The 17,311-nt window shown below is 33.0% G+C and overlaps 1 protein-coding gene across 2 annotated transcripts in view; it reads left to right on the top strand.

Annotated features, from left to right (window-relative positions):
• The window catches only part of LOC110028448 (serine/threonine-protein kinase D6PK-like), a 16,920-nt gene extending 7,960 nt beyond the window's left edge, over positions 1-8,960 (top strand). The window contains exons 3-4 of one of the 2 annotated variants that reach the window (XM_020730301.1): positions 4,093-5,862; positions 7,855-8,960. In XM_020730301.1, the coding sequence (XP_020585960.1) occupies positions 4,286-5,862; positions 7,855-8,704 (2,427 nt within the window). In that variant the 5' untranslated portion in view covers positions 4,093-4,285 and the 3' untranslated portion in view covers positions 8,705-8,960. The remainder of the gene's footprint in view (positions 1-4,092; positions 5,863-7,854) is intronic. The other variant, XM_020730302.1, reaches the window with a different exon arrangement.
• The last annotated feature ends 8,351 nt before the right edge of the window (positions 8,961-17,311 follow it).

The raw sequence follows: 17,311 nt of genomic DNA, 5'->3' as shown, positions 1-17,311 counted from the left end.
ATATATATATATATATATGTATGATTAGAATTACATAAGGTTTAAGAATGCAAATTTAACACTTAAATAATATAAGGTAAATATTTTAAATAATAAATTGATACTCATGTTTATTGTAGGCTTAAATACTAAAAGGCTTGAGGTTAAGACAAATTTAAACAAAAATTAATCGACATCGAAGTGAGTACTCGTACTTTTATTCCATAGTAATAATTTGTTTCTTCTCAACTATTTTGCGGTTAATGACACTTAAACATGTTTTATCTTGATTGAGATATTTTTTCTTCATCGTTTCTATTGTTATGAATGTTGTAGTTACTTTTATGCATTTGGTATATGTTTTATGTAGTATGCTGAATTGAATGCGATGATTACATGAATGATATGTTTATGTTGACTGTTTAGATGTGCACTACTGACTATGATGATGTCTCCCCTTGATAGTATTAGTAGGAGAAAACTAAAGTACTTGTGCATGTATATGAAAAATGATATTGATATTGATGTGTCTTAATTAAAATAATTTTTAAATGATACTTCTGTGACAAATGTATAAATATGAAATGATATTGATATGTTATTGATATAGTAAGACTTATTAAATAACTCCAAATATTTATATAGATTTGTTAAAAAGTTTAACTAGCATGCATATTGTATTCTTTTTTTCATATTACTGTAGTTGAGGGGTATGAGTATTCACTGACTTGTTTAGTTCACTGTAATTTTTAAACTAACTTTATAGGTAATTTTAAGTGATTAAAAGATGAGTGATAGAAGGGAAAACAATTATAGAAGACGCGTACATCGAGTAAGTTGGTAAATTTAAATATACTGTTTTAATTTAAGTGACTCATTCATTTATAAAATATTATTTATAGAGAATGAATATAAAAAATTTAATTCCCATTGTCCGACCGTCTGTTCCCGTCTTGGTTAATTCGAAGCCCCGAGTCAGGTCGTGACACTTATGACCTTTCCAAACACGTTCTTTGTGATGGGATTAACATGCATTGTCCAATGAGCCTATGATGCACTTTTGTGCCTCATTTTTTTACCACACTAGACACACATTTAGTTCTACTTTCTTTTTTATTGGGTCACTATATGTTTGTTGAACTTACTATTTTATTTATGAAATATTTTATCACCAATCAAAGAATCTTCAGAGATTCCTCACACCTTTATAGGATTGCTAGAATGAAATAGTGTTCCTTAAGGAATATTTTCAAATATTATTTTCAAAATTTTGCCAAACATTCGGAGTTAATTAATGCACGACATTTTTCTCTCCCACAATAGCCTTCATCCTTGCCCATTCTACTCTTCATTAATGCATGGCATTCTCTCCCTCACTGATTTCATTTATCATTTTACAACTCATATTAAGACCAACGAAATTATAAATGCTCACTAATAATAGTTAGAGTATCTTTAGATAAACATATTGAGTTCCAAAATAGTCCCTTAGTTATTTGTATGTGGTTTATTTCATTCCAAAGTATCATACTCCTATAATTTAATTTATTAACTTTACTAAATTAATTTAAAAGGGTCTATTTTATTATGATACAAAATTAATCCCATTTTATTTTCCTAACTATAGATGATCGTCCTAATTTGGACTTTGAGATCAGGAACAACCTTCTGACTTCTCATTTCTCTTCAACATTGATAATCAACAACTATCAATCACCTATGTACACCTCATTAAGTATATCTGAAGTACTTATATTGAGATCTGTATTTCTCCTAAAAAATATTTTTACAAATTAGGATATTCAAACTCATTTTTGAAGGGAATTGCAGTTTTTTCTTAAGGGATTATAAATCTCAGATATCTCTCTTCAAATCTAATCTTGATACACCAACAAATTTTCATCAACTGACACAGAGCTCGAGGCAATATTTTAGGTAAAAAATGGTCAAACTTTAAGTCATCTAGAGCTTCGATTTTAGTAAACTTATAGTCAAACTGACTGGCTCAATGACACTGACCCAATGATACCAAACTTGGTTCAATTCAAGTCAAATCAAAGCTCAAATCAAGTCATTAAACCACTCTTTGAAGCTTTCTGAGCATATTTGGAAAGTAAAACAAATGCAGAATCTGGTAAGCTTATACTTGAATCGAGCGTCTCGACGAGATAATTTCAATGAGCCCAAGATCGCTCATTTCCAACATCATTAAGGCCCTCAAATTTCCATCAAATGTCATCTGATCAAAAGAACCTCTCCTGACCGTTTGATCATAGTGGTTTATATTCTTTTATTAATTGCAATCGGGACTATAAATGTGGAGAGAGAAGAGTTTGAAACCTGAGAAGAGCTTGAAGCTTAAAGAAGGAACTGAAGTCCAACATTACCTCGTCGACGACCTTCACCGACTACTAGTCATCGACCGCTGTCGGCCACCTTTTACAGACTGTTGTTGATCATCATCGATCGCCGCTCACTTCTTACAACAAGTTCATCCGTGCAATGTCATTGTAACTAAAGAAACTATGCAACATTTTCCTACTTGTGGGACAATAGGTTGTAACTGTAATCACAAATTTATAGTGAATTTCTGCAATTGGGCTAAATCTCTTGGTTTGTCCCTTTCCGAGTTTTCCACATAAAAATTTTTGGTATTTCTACTTGTTGTTTGTTTTTATCTGAGTATGTGCTGAATTCTTGTTCAACGCTAAGATGATAATCTATTACTCTACCACCATGATATGTTTAGCATGCATCAAATCTGTTACATTTAATCAGTCTAAGAGTAATGAGAACAATAAACCCCATTTTTCAGAAGAGGATTAGTCTTAATTAGATGAGAGCTTCGTTGCATGTATTACTACTTAATTACCTCTCCTAAGATTTAATGCATCCAAACAAGAAACACCAATGCTATATCTATAAGAGGATTAGAGTTTTGACACATGGATTAGAAGCCTCAAATATTTTCCTCTGATTTAATCCAGTCAGAATATACAATCTCATTTTTAAATGAAAATTGAAGCCTCACCATTGGGACTATACCCTAGACGAGGATCTCAAGGACGTCGTTACTCAAGATGTTCTCTAGTCTCGTGGCAAGAAGGCTCAAGATTGGAATCGAAGAATCGACTCTTCAGTAGAGGGAGGTCTGGTCCGGCAGTTGGAACTACTTGCCGGAAGGATCGACGATAGAAACTCTTAGAAACCCTGTAGAGAAGAGGGGAACCGACGAACATAGATCTACACGGTAGATATGCAATAGCTCTTTATGGAAAAAAAGAATGTTGGGCAGCCAACAGCTGAAAATTCTCCACGGAACAGATCTCTATGGGAGGAAAGACAGTAGGGAGAAAAACTGTTGGGAAACTGTCGCTTGCTTTTTGGAGGCCGGTAGAGTTGAAGCTCCCGGCTTGGGAAGGGCCTTCCTTCTCGCATAGAGGACGGCAAGAAGGGAGTCTGACGGTTCTGGAAGGAGGACTAGTGGCTAGGGTACAAAATTAGGCTTTGATACTATGTTGAAATTTAGAATAATACAGAATCTTTTCATTGATATGAAAATGAGTTATAAATAACCCTTATATGAATCCTAAAATAGGAAATACAAAAAAAAAAAACAGAAAGGAAAGAAATAACTCCTAATATCTCTAATTAATGAATTCATATAAATTGTTTTGGAGATAAGGAAACAACATAAAATAAGAAAGAAAATAAATCCAATTCAAGGAAATAATTTATTCCTTATAACTTCTCACTATAATAAATTATTTTCTAATATAGCTTCTAACAAATACGTATGGCAGGTAGGTTTTACTAGAACCTTTAACTTAATTTATTTTGTGTAGTTTTAATGCTTTAGCTTTGTTAATTGACATAAGCTGCAATCTTAAGATGTAATGCCCAATTTGATACCCTCCTTTCATTTGAACAGTTTACTATCCTAATTTTGGCATTTCTGGTGTTTGTGTGGTAGCATGAAACTATTCGAAGTTCAATAATGTTGTTGTTCTTGTTGTCTTTTGTTTTTCCTTTTCCCGGGGGAGGGGGCGGCGTTGTAAAAGTGGCCTCAATTCTTCGTGCTTTTTTCATTAACTAATTAATTTTTTTGGCCAGATTTGCTTGTTCTTGTTCGTTTGGACGAGTAGCATTACCCATTAATGACATTGAATCTTGGAATTAGAACGCTTAGAGGTGGTTGTCTCTAAAGTTCTGGTTTGGTTGTCTATGGTTATTTACATACGCCAGATCCTTTTATAAGATAGTTAGTTATTGCTATGTTCTAGCATTGATATTTATTGGAATCCAAATGGGTTTCTCTGGCGGTACTTCTGAGATCATTGAATCTGGGGAGGAGTTCAACTTTTGGAATCATCCTAATAGGCCAAAGCTACCGCGAATTAAGCTAAGAGAAGGAGAAAATAATTCTCATGCTTTACATTCTCAGGATGACCTTAATCAGGTCATTGAATCAATTGATCTTCGATTATCACCCAAGCTGCTGAGCTTTTCACGTCAGGTTCTCGGAGAAATACGGAACAGGGAAATATCTAGGGAAGCTATTCGAGTTAGTGCATCACAAGCATCAGGAATAGCAATTTCTGAATCTGTAACAATGAAACAAGCTTTAAGAAGATTATGCATTACGCAGGCATCAGAACAGGCTGCAATGAAGAGGTGGTCAAAACCAATCAGCTTATCTGGTGTCTCCGATGCTTCCACAATTAAAAAGTTGTATACATCAATGGTTGCGGAGGAGAATGAATGTGGTCTTTCTGTTGGTGAACGGAAAAGGAATTTATCTGATGTATCTATTGCTCCTAGAAGTACTTTTCTAAATTTGTCTCATGAAGGAACTCAGGTTTGCGGTACATGTCATGTAGAGATTTCTCGTATGGAATCTATTTCTTCTCCAAGTAAAGCTGCTTTAAACGAAAATTTAACTAAAAAAAGAATCCGGCATGTCATAGCTTCTCTCTCAAAAGCGGTTTCTGCTCCACATAGTGCTGCATCAACACCAAAAAACTGGGGTCGCTCGTCTGGGACATCAGATACAGATATAGCAAGAAAAGCATACAACAAAGCTTGCTTGTCTGATCTTGATGAAGGAAGTGCGCTGAATGTGCCTAGCATCATAAGTCCTCAAATAACCAAAACAACAGTCGGAAACAATTTTCTCTCTAAGAAGGGTATGCAGGAAACAGTGCAGCCATCTGCAAATTCTAATAGGTGTGTGAAGCCTATTTCTGCATCATCAGGTACTGTGAAGCAGGCTGTTACAGTTGGAGCCAGAAACCAGGACAATGTAGCCTGTGAGAATCATTGCAGTCCAACTAGTTTTAGCTTCAAAAGTGCCACTGCTGCTAAACTGACCAAATACTCAAGGTCAAAAGAGAAGGGAAATTGGTCACAATGCTCAATAAGTAGCCTTGGTGAAAACAGCAGCAGTACAAGTAATAGTGATGAGAGCAACAATAGTGGCTCTAGTGTGGCTCGTCCTCACATGTCTAAGGATGTAAGATGGACAGCTATACACCATGTTTTGAATCAACATGGAGGCTTGGATATAAGGAACTTCAAACTAATAAAAAAGCTTGGATGTGGAGACATTGGAACTGTCTATCTTGCTGAGCTAATTGAATCCGGATGCTTTTTTGCCCTTAAAGTGATGGATACTGAATCCTTGATCGGTAGAAAGAAGATCTTGCGTGCACAAACTGAAAGAGATATTCTACAAATGCTTGATCATCCATTTCTTCCAACATTATTTTCAAATTTTACAACAGACAACCTCTTATGTTTAGTTATGGAGTATTGTCCCGGTGGTGACCTGCATGTCCTTCGACAAAGACAACATGATAGGAGGTTCTCAGAACCAGAAGCTAGGTATGCTACTATATAGCTTATTGTGTTTCAGCAAAATTAACTATAATATAATTTCCTTTAGCTTATGGTAACTTGAATTCTTTTTTAGTCCCCCTAAATTCTTACAAGGTAAACTTCTGTTAGGTTTTTTTTGCATGGGGATGTTACCAGATGAATTTCAAGACATGTTTATTTAAATGATTTATTTTTTTCAATGTTGAAAGTTGATATTACTATGTGAGTGCGTAGAACAAGTTTCAAGCTGCATGGTGTTATTATAAGGCTGAAATGTGCTTCTATTCCACTTTTTATGATGAGCTTCATGAATCATCCTCATAAATCTTATCAAACATGCAGTACATGTAAGTTATTGTCGAAATCAATCACATGACTCAAGTTTGCAAGGATGAGAGTGATGCTGCTCCACTCAATTTGCTCATTTGCATCCATTTTGGCTATCTTAGAAGCTGTTTACTTGGTAGCTAATTTATTCATTAATACTCCCGATTAGTATGAGTTGTCTTTTTTTAATCATTTTATATTACTTTTATCGGAATAACTTTTTGCAGTTGAATCAATATCATATTTCTGATCTCTTCTTTTTCATTTATTTCATTAGCATTTTGCATCAATTGATATCAGAGATTATGTTTAAGACATAATGGCCAGGTTGATGATGTCAAATGCAACTAGAAAACTCTCTAGAGCAAAAATCGGAGATACCACCCATGGAAATTTGGGCTTTTGTTCTTATGATGGAAAATTTGAGATACCACCCATAGAAAATAATATGGTCATAGGGAAACATTCAGATTTCAGAATAGAGAAAATATTTTAGAACTTTTGGTTACTTTTTTGAAACTCTCAAGTTGAATGCCGAATTCTTAAACATCGATGCGCCTTTTGGTTTAACAGTTAGAATTTCATCAAAAACTTGAAAGTTAAGCTTGCTCGTCTCGAAGCACTTCTAGGATTGGTGACGTGTTGGGAAGTTATACTAATGAGACAGAACTGTGAGGCCATTAGGCTAGATTGGACAATATCTCAATGGATGAGAGTTTGAATTATTACAAATGGTATCAGTGCATTACATCAGTATGAAGATTGGAACTCAGTATCATACATAAAAAAATGCTAATGATGGGAACCACCTTTTGAATCCTCGATGAGACAAAATGCTACATGGTGAAACCACCTCTTGAACCTGGTGGGGCCTCCTTTAAAATCATAGTTTTTTTGTTGATTTTTTGTAAAAAAAATTGAAGAAGATGTCAGTTACTTGAGTGGGGTAAATTGTGAAATCTCCCAAGTAGAATGAAGCTGTACTCTTAAATATCAAGGTGTCTTTTGGTGTAGCGGTTGAAATTTCATCAGAAATTTCAAAGTTAAGCATGCTTGTGCCATAGTACTCCTAGAAAGTTACACCAATTGGATAAAAACTGTAGGGAAATTAGGCCAAAGTGGACGATATCTCGATGGATGAGAGTTTGGATTGTTACAAACTTTAAAAGGGAAGGGCTATATCAATGTTAATATTTAGTGGATGTGCAAATTGTTAGTAAAAGCTGTAGAAAATGTTGAATTGCAAGTTTGACCTTAATTTACTATAGCATGTTGCTTATTATGATCGCTTGGTTGCAGTTCATTTTGAATGGGAGATTTGCCTGTAATGTAAGGTTATATCAATCTTAATATTTAGTGGATTTGAAAATTGTTAGTAAAGGTTGTAGAAAATGTTGAATTGCTAGTTTAACCTTAATTTAATAGAGCATGTTGCTTATTATGATCGCTTGGTAGCAGTTCATTTCGAATGGGAGATTTGCCTGTAATGTTTAAAGTCATGAATTCCCATTCAAGAACTTCAGTAATTTACACCATACTGAGAGTTCTGCAGCGTCCATTAGAGGAAATTTATCAAAAAAAATTTTCTGAAATAGATAATTATGCACGACTGCATAGGCACAAACCTACTTTGTTGCTCTGTGTTACCCGGTTAACCAATTACATCTATAGGTTTTATGTTGCAGAGGTCCTCCTTGCTCTGGAATATCTTCACATGCTTGGTGTGATTTATCGAGATCTTAAACCGGAGAACATCTTGGTTAGAGAGGATGGTCACATTATGCTCTCAGACTTTGATCTTTCACTCAGATGTAATGTAAATCCAATCCTCCTCAGGTCCTCTTCATTGGCGGGGAAGGAAGCTGGAAGGATGTCAGGTCCTTGTGCTGAGTCCAGCTGCATAAGTCCCAACTGCCTTCGTCCATCTTGGCCTCAAATTTCGTGTTTCACCCCTCGTCTAATATCTTCCTCCAAGGCAAAGTTGCGGAACATAAGCTCTGGTGCAAGTAAACAGATCGCCACTCTTCTGCAGCTTGTCGCTGAGCCAACGGATGCACGGTCGAACTCCTTTGTTGGCACACATGAATACCTGTCCCCTGAAATCATTACAGGCGATGGACATGGAAGTGCTGTAGATTGGTGGACATTTGGAATATTTTTGTTTGAGTTGCTCTATGGTATGACGCCCTTCAAGGGATCTGGGAATGAAGAGACTCTGGCCAATGTGGTGTATAAGAACTTGAAGTTTCCAGAGACTCCAACTATCAGCTTAAATGCGAAGGACTTGATCAAACGGCTACTGGTGAAGGATCCGGACAATAGACTCGGTTCAGTGAAGGGAGCAGCTGAGATCAAGGGGCACCCATTTTTCGAGGGTCTCAATTGGGCTTTGATACGATGTGCGGCTCCTCCGGAGATTCCAGGAAGATTTGATTTGAGTTCATCATTGGCTCGGAACAAGAGAAAGGAAGGCAAGTGCCTGAGTTTTAGTAAGGAGGATGTGGAATTTGATTTATTCTAGTAGAGTTGGTCTCTATCTAATAAACTGCGATGTAACTCTAATTTCTACAAAGGCAAATGAGCTTTCTTTCCTTGTCAGTGGCATCATCTATGTATGGAAATTGGAATTATATTCCAAGATGAGCATACATTGTTTTGGCAGTGGAATGGAAATCCTGTAACTTCTACTCGAAACTTTGTTTGTTCCATGATTGAATTGCATTGTCCCATTACCCTGAACCTTTGTAAGCATCTTTCTTTGGCTATGTTTAGTTTATTTTGCAGCAGTCGATGATCAGAATGGCAAACCGTCTTGTGCATTGCCTGATTCATGCACAAAAAAAAGGTCAGAAATTTTCTAAGCTAAAAGTTCTGGATCTTTCTTGTCAAGTGATAGTAATTTGATTTGATAATAAAATCTCAAAATTTTGATATTCATGATATTAGTTTTAAACAATATATGCATTTCAAATGTCCCATGCACTTCACATTTGGATAGGGTTAAATTAAAAAATGGTTCTGACTTTTGGGATGTGGCTAAATTATTGAAAATTAATGCCAAGTGGCTGCTTGGGGATTAAATTAACATTAATTTTGCTTTGTTAACGGACTAAATTGAGATTAATTTTGTCATGATTTCTACACAAGGGATAACTTTGGATCAATTTTCAGTCGCCACGGGATTAAATTGGAGCACTTTAAAACTCTAGGACTAGATTGATCACATCCCAGCAATTGGGGGACTCTTTTAGAATTTAATTCCACTTGAATATATCTTTATAGATAGCCATTATATTTTTTACAACCATTTCTATAAAGATTACAGTAGTGCTTGATGTAACTATCTGAAGGACTAGGGACCCAAATATTTGGTGTGTATAGTTTGATTTTGCCTTTTTTGCAGAGCTTCGAGGCTCTTTTTGGACTGAAAATGGGAGGAGACCATGGTATGGTATCAAAATTTTCTGCTCTCTCTCTCTTCTTTCAGTCAAATTGCCTGCATTAGATGTAATTTAGAAATCGACCAATTGATAATTTAATTAAATCAAACCGTCTTTTTTTTTAATGACAGAATTGAATGTCACGATCTGGCCCGGGGCTTAGAATTAATCAAGACAGTAACATACAGTCGGACAGTAGAAATTAAGTTTATGTTTTCCTATTTCTATCACTAACAACTTGATATTCAAAATTTAATTGAAAGAGTCACTAAAGGAAACAACTAAGCTGACTAAATAAAAAGTTATACTTCTGTTTGTCGTTCTTTCATCTTGTACACATTAGCTTCTCTTCATTTATGTTATTTAAAAAAGGTCTTTGAAAATGTTAAAATAGCATAATGAGTTATTTAAAGATAACCCATGAGCAAACACATTTCTAAACTTCAATAACCTAAGGAGAAGAAAAAAATTTGCATGCTGGTCTTTCATATATCACTATATGAGATTTTATAATAATATAATGTACGTGTCCATGATATTACTCAATGAGAATAATCTAAAACTTCTTTATACATTTACTTTAACTTCACTCTTTAAGTTTTAATCTTAAATTTACGTTTATTTTATATTCTTAACATATACATCTGTCTGTTTGAGGATCACCGTCAAAACAACTTAACATAGCCTTGGTTGATATTATTCTGTCGGAATAGCGATTATTGATTTAAATATCTCAATTGTCTGAGGTGGAAAGACCCTTAACTGCCCCTGACTGATATTATCCCGTCGGCACAACGGTTAGTGATCACATCACAATTGTTTGAGGTGGTAAAAAACTACGCACGTGCGGGTATACTGGCGTCCCCTGCCTATACTATTAGGGGATGAACTCCTCTTAAAATGCACATCAAGCATTTGTAAATAATTTATTTCATTCTTCATAATATCTTCATTCTTCTAATAACATACATGCTTACTCTAATGTGCAACTATTTATCATATGCATCTTTCCTATCATGCTTATCTTGCATATCATATATATCACACATATCATGCATCTCATGCATACCTTTCATGTATATCTTATATGTATTTTTTATTATGCGTATTTTTCTATCTAACAATATGAAGAATCTATTATAATTTAAATTTAATTGAGCTTGAACATACATGCAGTCAAATATATATTTTGAAATAAAGAAACTTACTGAAATTTAAAGATGTGATTACTCAAATTGACATTTAGGAAATCTCTTTATGTGTGTATTTCTTCACTTAATCACCTTGTTGATTTTCTACAATTTATTCTTTTCATTCAATTTAAGATCTAAAATATTTTTGAAGTATGCATCAATTTAAACATTTACTTATAACTATTGATTAAATCATAAACATATTTTTAATTGCTACTTTCCCCTATTTGAAAACTCCTAAATACACAATCATTATTCCAATTTTGCATAAAAATTTCCTTAATTTAAGATTGTTGATTCATAATATTAATATTAATTTTATAACTTTTTAATTAAAATAAACTATATAAATAAGAAGTCTAACTTTACCTCCTCCATAGTCATCAAACCCTCACTCCAATCCAAAAAAACCTTCATCATTTGATTGTTGATTTCAAATGCACTTAAAGTTAATACTTAAATAATAAACTGATGTTTATCTTTCAACATAATTCTTATTAAATAACTTAATTAGAATTATTAAAACTTAGCTTATTAAGGCTTGGTTTGGCCTCATCCTTGTGAGAAATTATTGCGTCCGGAGTCCGGATGCAGGTTGCGTTCGGACAACGGGCGCGACTTACTTTGTCATGGAATTTTTTTCTTTCCGGCGAAGATGAATCGCCGGCTGTCTGGACGGATGCAGAGTTGCGTCCGGACTCTGGACGCAATAATTTTTCAGTTGCCATGCAGTTTCAAAATCTATTTTTCTTTGTTTATTTTATATTATTATTATTATATTTATTATTGTTGTTGTTATTGTTGTTATTATTATTATTTAAATTTAGTTATTATACTGACATTCATTATTTCAAACAGTAACAATATTATTATCGCCATTTCAAACAAACGGCGACCGTGCTTAATTATTTAAAAGAAGATAAAAAAAATGATTATCAATATTTTATTTATAATTCTAATAATACTAATTTCCAAAAAAATCTTTATTTTCAATAAATTTGATTATCAATCATATATGTTTTTAAAAATAAATCAATTTTAGTCACAAAGTTGTTCAAAATTGTAACTCTGTATTTTACAGTCGCAATCTTATTTTTGAATGCAAAAAACACATAAGAAAATTTTTTATGCATAATTATATAAAAATACACAAAATACTTATAATATATGCATGAAGGAGGTGAGCTTTCAGGTTGACTCTAACTTTTATATAAATTTTGGTCGAACCCTGATTCCCATCTGGAATAGAGTCGATGCTCCTTTGTATAGAGCTGAAGTCCCGATGACCTTCATGATCATCGGCGACCACCATCTTCACCACCAGCACAACAATGGCGACCATCATAAACCTCAGTAAAAGAGAAGAAATGAGCTGAAAAGCCACAGACAAGAAATTTTCTTGTCCTGTGCTTATTTTGATTGAATAAGAGGCATAAAAGAACAATATTTATTGAAGATAGGCTATAAAAAACTGCACAGATTGTAAATAAAATTCCTGTTCTTCATTTTTTGCAAGATTAGTCTGGTGCTAGATTTGTATGGTATCAAAATTTTCTGCTTTTTTTCTCTCCTTTTTAAACTAGAGCTTAATAAGTAACCATAGAGAACCAAAGTATATGGTGTGTGTGCTGTTATTTTCTCACGGGTAACATTTTTTTATGTTTTGATTTTCATTCGTTGATCAACTGAATCTGCTGCCTCTGTTTTTTTTTGAAGATTTGCTTATTTTCTAGTGAATTAGTGCTCTTAGAACCGCTTTCTTGAACGATTGTTTTCATCAGTAATCATTTATATATAATGATAATTTATTTATATTTAGCAATTTCAATCCTTAGTCTTTGGAGGCCCATATATACCACACAATTCTTATGTATTTATATATCTGACACTTTACACTTTCATATTTACATACATAACAGTCAAATCTTTAATATCACATAAAAAATACCACTTTTAAAATCTAAAACATGTATTTCCATGCATATGTTTATGACACCAAAGTGTTGTAATGTAAATATCAAAATTTATGTGTTAGATATGCAAATACAGAAGAATTGTGTGGTATGTATGTAGATCTTCTTTTGTTTTCTCAAGGTTGCCAAAAGTTTATGTATAAATTGTATATTTTGCTATTTTGGTACTCATGATTCTACTACATACTCATTAGATGGAACAAAACAATCTTATCCTAAACTTCACTATTACTATGCAAAAAATTTTGTTTTTGAAAATCAAACACTTTGCTACTGTCTTATGCTTTTCTTCTTTTTTAGTTATTGGGTCTCTATTTTCAGAGCAAGCAAATATTACATCCGTTCTCCCGACATAATTTGACTCCAGAGTCCAATGGTGGGGCTTCACATGTCAAGTGGATCCACCACAATATACTGTGATTGATATGTGGCGCCCCACTATTGGTCTCCGGATCCTGATCTAATTTTTTTTTCCTTATTTTCATGCTCTCTGTGGTCTTCTTTGTGGAACTTTTATGAAGATTTGCTGCTGATTTTTGTGTTTCATTTTCTTCTTATGGTTGATCACTTTTGTTGGATGTTTTTTTTTAAATTTTTTGGGGAAATTTACATATATAGCACACATTTTTATGTATTGACATATCTAACACCTAAAGTTTGATATTTACACTCACTTGGTGTCATAAAACTATGCGCATGAAAAGGTCTTAAAAAGACGATAATGGTGGCATTTTCTGTGATGTTGAAGATTTGAGTGGTATGGATGTAAATATGAATGTTTCGGTGTTAAATCCATAAATACATATGAATTGTGTGGTATATGTATGTAAATGCCCCCCCTTTTTTTTTCGTTTGATAGATTTGCATTTTCTAAAGGTTTCTTCTTACTGCTATTTAATTTTTGGTTCTTGCGAACATTAATTTGATACTTTGTGGCTCTTTTTTATGATTTGGATGTGTAATGATTCTAAGCATTTCTATTGACCATCTTAGGGCCCGTTTGGGGCAGCTTATAAGTGCGGGCGGTCGTACCGTTTGTTTCGTGCGTTTCGCCAACTTATCCGGAACAGCGTTTGGGTTTTTATAATAAACACAGGTCGCAGGTTGAACCCCGCGGGCTGCGTTTCAGGATAAGCAGTTTATCCTGAAACGCACAAACTTTCCCCAAACGCCCCCCTTATTCCTCTTCAAGGCTACTAGTTTTTTTACATTGAGATCACCCGTAACTTACTATTTACAAATCAACCTCCCCCTTTCCATTTTTTAAACTCACTCAATTATCAAAATTCATGCTAAAGCACTAACCCATGTTTTTCATTTTTATCAAATTCTCAGTAGTTTGATCGTGCCCTCGCCTAAATACATCTGTTTTGTAATTCAAAAAAATCACGTAAGTGGTTAATTCGCAAATATCAATGTTTCAAGGGTTCTTATATAATTTTTTTATAAAGTATAATTTTAAATAAGCTTAGAAGTTAATTCAAATTATAATTGATTTTATCTAATTTTTTCATTCAATATAATGTCAAAATATTTTTTTCTTGTTATTAGCCCAACACTGTGCTCTCTGTTTAACGTATTCTACATGTGTTCTTTTTCTCAAGTTTGAGATGGGCTTATAAGCCCAATAGTGTATATGCAATTATAATGGATTGGGCTAGATTCTTTTCAGGTCATTGCCACATACTATATCATACTATTTATTTTATTTTTTGCTGTTTAACATTGTCTCCCACAATAGCTTATCTCATGAATTATCAAATAATATTTTTTTAATCAAGACAAGTATTCATAAAAAATAATATTTTTTATCATAGTTAAGTAGAATAATACCAAGAATATAACATAAATATAATTTTCATGTATTAACCTTCTTAATCCGCACCATAAATGTTTTATGTGGCCTAGTTTTATTAAAATTATTCACTATTTAAGTAGGTATCAATTAGCCTATTTCTATTACATATCCATTAAATTTTCTTATTAGAATATTTATATTTTAAATCTCAACATGGTGATCAATGTAAATGCTTTCAAAAATGTTCTTGCCACAAGTGTTGAATGTAATGAAATATCTTTTTTTATAATGGTTGATGATTTTTGGGCTATAGAAAATTACAACTCAAACATTTTGGAATGCTATTTAAAGCCAATCCTTAGCCTTCTCAATAAGATCAAAGGAAGTTTAAATTATCTAATATCTTCGTGTCAATCGAGCAAAATAATATTTTTTTACTAGATACGATTAGAGCGAATATCTCTATACATGGCTTCAAATCAAATCAAATGAGTTTCTTTTAATATAAGATAATGAGAAACGAACAAATAAGTTTAAATACTATTAATTAGAACATAATGTTCAAATCATTTTTAAATCTTGATTAATTTTTTGTTTAAGCCTTATTCAGTCTTTGCACAAAATTTGAGTAATATTTAAACTTTAATTGTAATGGGTAATATGATGTCTTATGTTTTATATTTAGGACTCATAAATTAGGATGTGTTTGGGGTAGTTTGTGCTTGTCCAAATAAGTCGTTTATCTGGAAACGCGGACCGCGAAATTCGACTGACTTTCCACATTTAGTATAAAAAATTAAATGGATTTTCGGATAAACTGCTCTAACGCAGTTTTTAAACAGTGAAACGGTATTTTCAAAACTAGAGTGTTTAAAGAAGACTTGAAACATTAAATAACAATTTTTATCTTGCTTATTTTTTTAATATGAAGCTCATTTTTAATCTCCTTCCTATTATAATCTACAACATATGGCAATAAATACATTCAATCTTAAATGATTAAAATATTACATCACGAACCTTAAAATGATAATGGTTGAAAAGTCAAGACCTTTATTGCAAAAGCTTTATTACGAAATGATCACATGAACTCTCTGAGATTACATTTTATAAATATAAAAAAGATTAGATGAAAAGGGGCACTCTATTTTCTATTGTCATAAGATTATATTTTGTTTCAAAATAAAACTTCCAACGATATATTTATAAATATAAAATATAAATGTATTTAGTCAATTACTAGTTTGAAGAGAAATGCAAAATCAAGCCTTTTCTTTTCTAATTTTATCATACATTATTTTCAATATATATATATATATATATATATATATATATATATATATATATCTAATATAATTAATGCGATGGGGCTATCATTACTGAAAAAGACAAATGTCAGCTACCGATTTGATGAATCTCAGCTGCATTGTTCTCTTTTTACGTGCGCGATTATTTAATGGTTTGCAGAAACACATTCAACGTACTTTTCAGCGCATTCATTCTTCGAGCTGTATCCAAAATAAATAAATAAATAAATAAATAAAAATAAATAAATGTTAGATTTACAAATATATCGCTTAATTTTTATATATTTAAATTTTTAACATCTATATATATATATATATATATATATATGTTGATTCAATGTAAAAGTGAAATTGTGGGATTCAATATATAAATACGGAAGAGTAGGGTGGTCTGCATGTAAATGGACAGGGACTAAGAAAATGTTAAAATTAGGTGACTCTTATAAATTTTTTTTAATAATTATAAAATTAAAACTGCATTCGAAAATTTTTATTATTATTGCAGGATAATTTTTTTTCTTATTTTGTAAGATCAAATATGCTTATATTTTATTCATTTAGTTTATATAAATAACCCCAAAAATCAGTCAGAATAATCTTCTAATGAAATTTTTGCGTCATGTTTATTCACCGGTATCATGTGGTCAACGACATTAAAATTGGTACAATTTGAGTCCTATCAAGCCTGAATCAAACTATTGAATCATATTTCGAGGTTTAAGATAGTTAATTGGAGGGTCAAACAGACTCCAAATTTGACGTGTTGATAGTCAAATCGAGCATCTTTATGAGAGGAGTCCAACAAATCCAAGACCACCCAAACTCTGATATCATGAAGGCCATTAGATCATCAAAAAATGGTCTACAATCACGGGAGATTAATGTAGGATATCTGAATATGTGGTCGTGGGATTTATTCATCGAATGCCTAAAATTCCCCTCTCCTAGAGCTTATGAATAGCCCCGCACCGCCCTCCTCTCCCCTCTTTCACTTGAGGGGTTGAGGAGAAAGAATTTAATTCCAGTGTTATTTTAAATCGAGGACCTGTTGATAATTACTGGTCTCTGTAACCATTGACCACCACCCTTCCATTGTCTTTGATCATTGTCGGCCGCGAGTAGCCCCTTGCTCTCCATCATCAACGAACCCAGCGGTGTAATGAAGTACCCTGAACACAGTGTAATGAAGTACCCTGAACATGGTGTAACTAAGTATCGTAAGTAATGTGCAATGATTTATCTCGAACACATCATATTGAAGATATGATAATAACTCCTGGAGCCAACTATTTGTGATCGTCGTATTCAGAATATGTAATTGATGTCTTTCGTGTAAAATAGTTAACCTAAGAGAACAGATGCAACAACCAACTGGTATAACACCAACTATGGTTTTGCTTGTTAATTGACGCTAATG

This window comes from Phalaenopsis equestris, unplaced genomic scaffold (genome assembly GCF_001263595.1).
Source record: "Phalaenopsis equestris unplaced genomic scaffold, ASM126359v1 Scaffold000511, whole genome shotgun sequence".
Classification (NCBI taxonomy): domain Eukaryota; kingdom Viridiplantae; phylum Streptophyta; class Magnoliopsida; order Asparagales; family Orchidaceae; genus Phalaenopsis; species Phalaenopsis equestris.
Note: the sequence above shows the minus strand (reverse complement) of the source record. Positions and strands in the feature narration are given on the sequence as shown.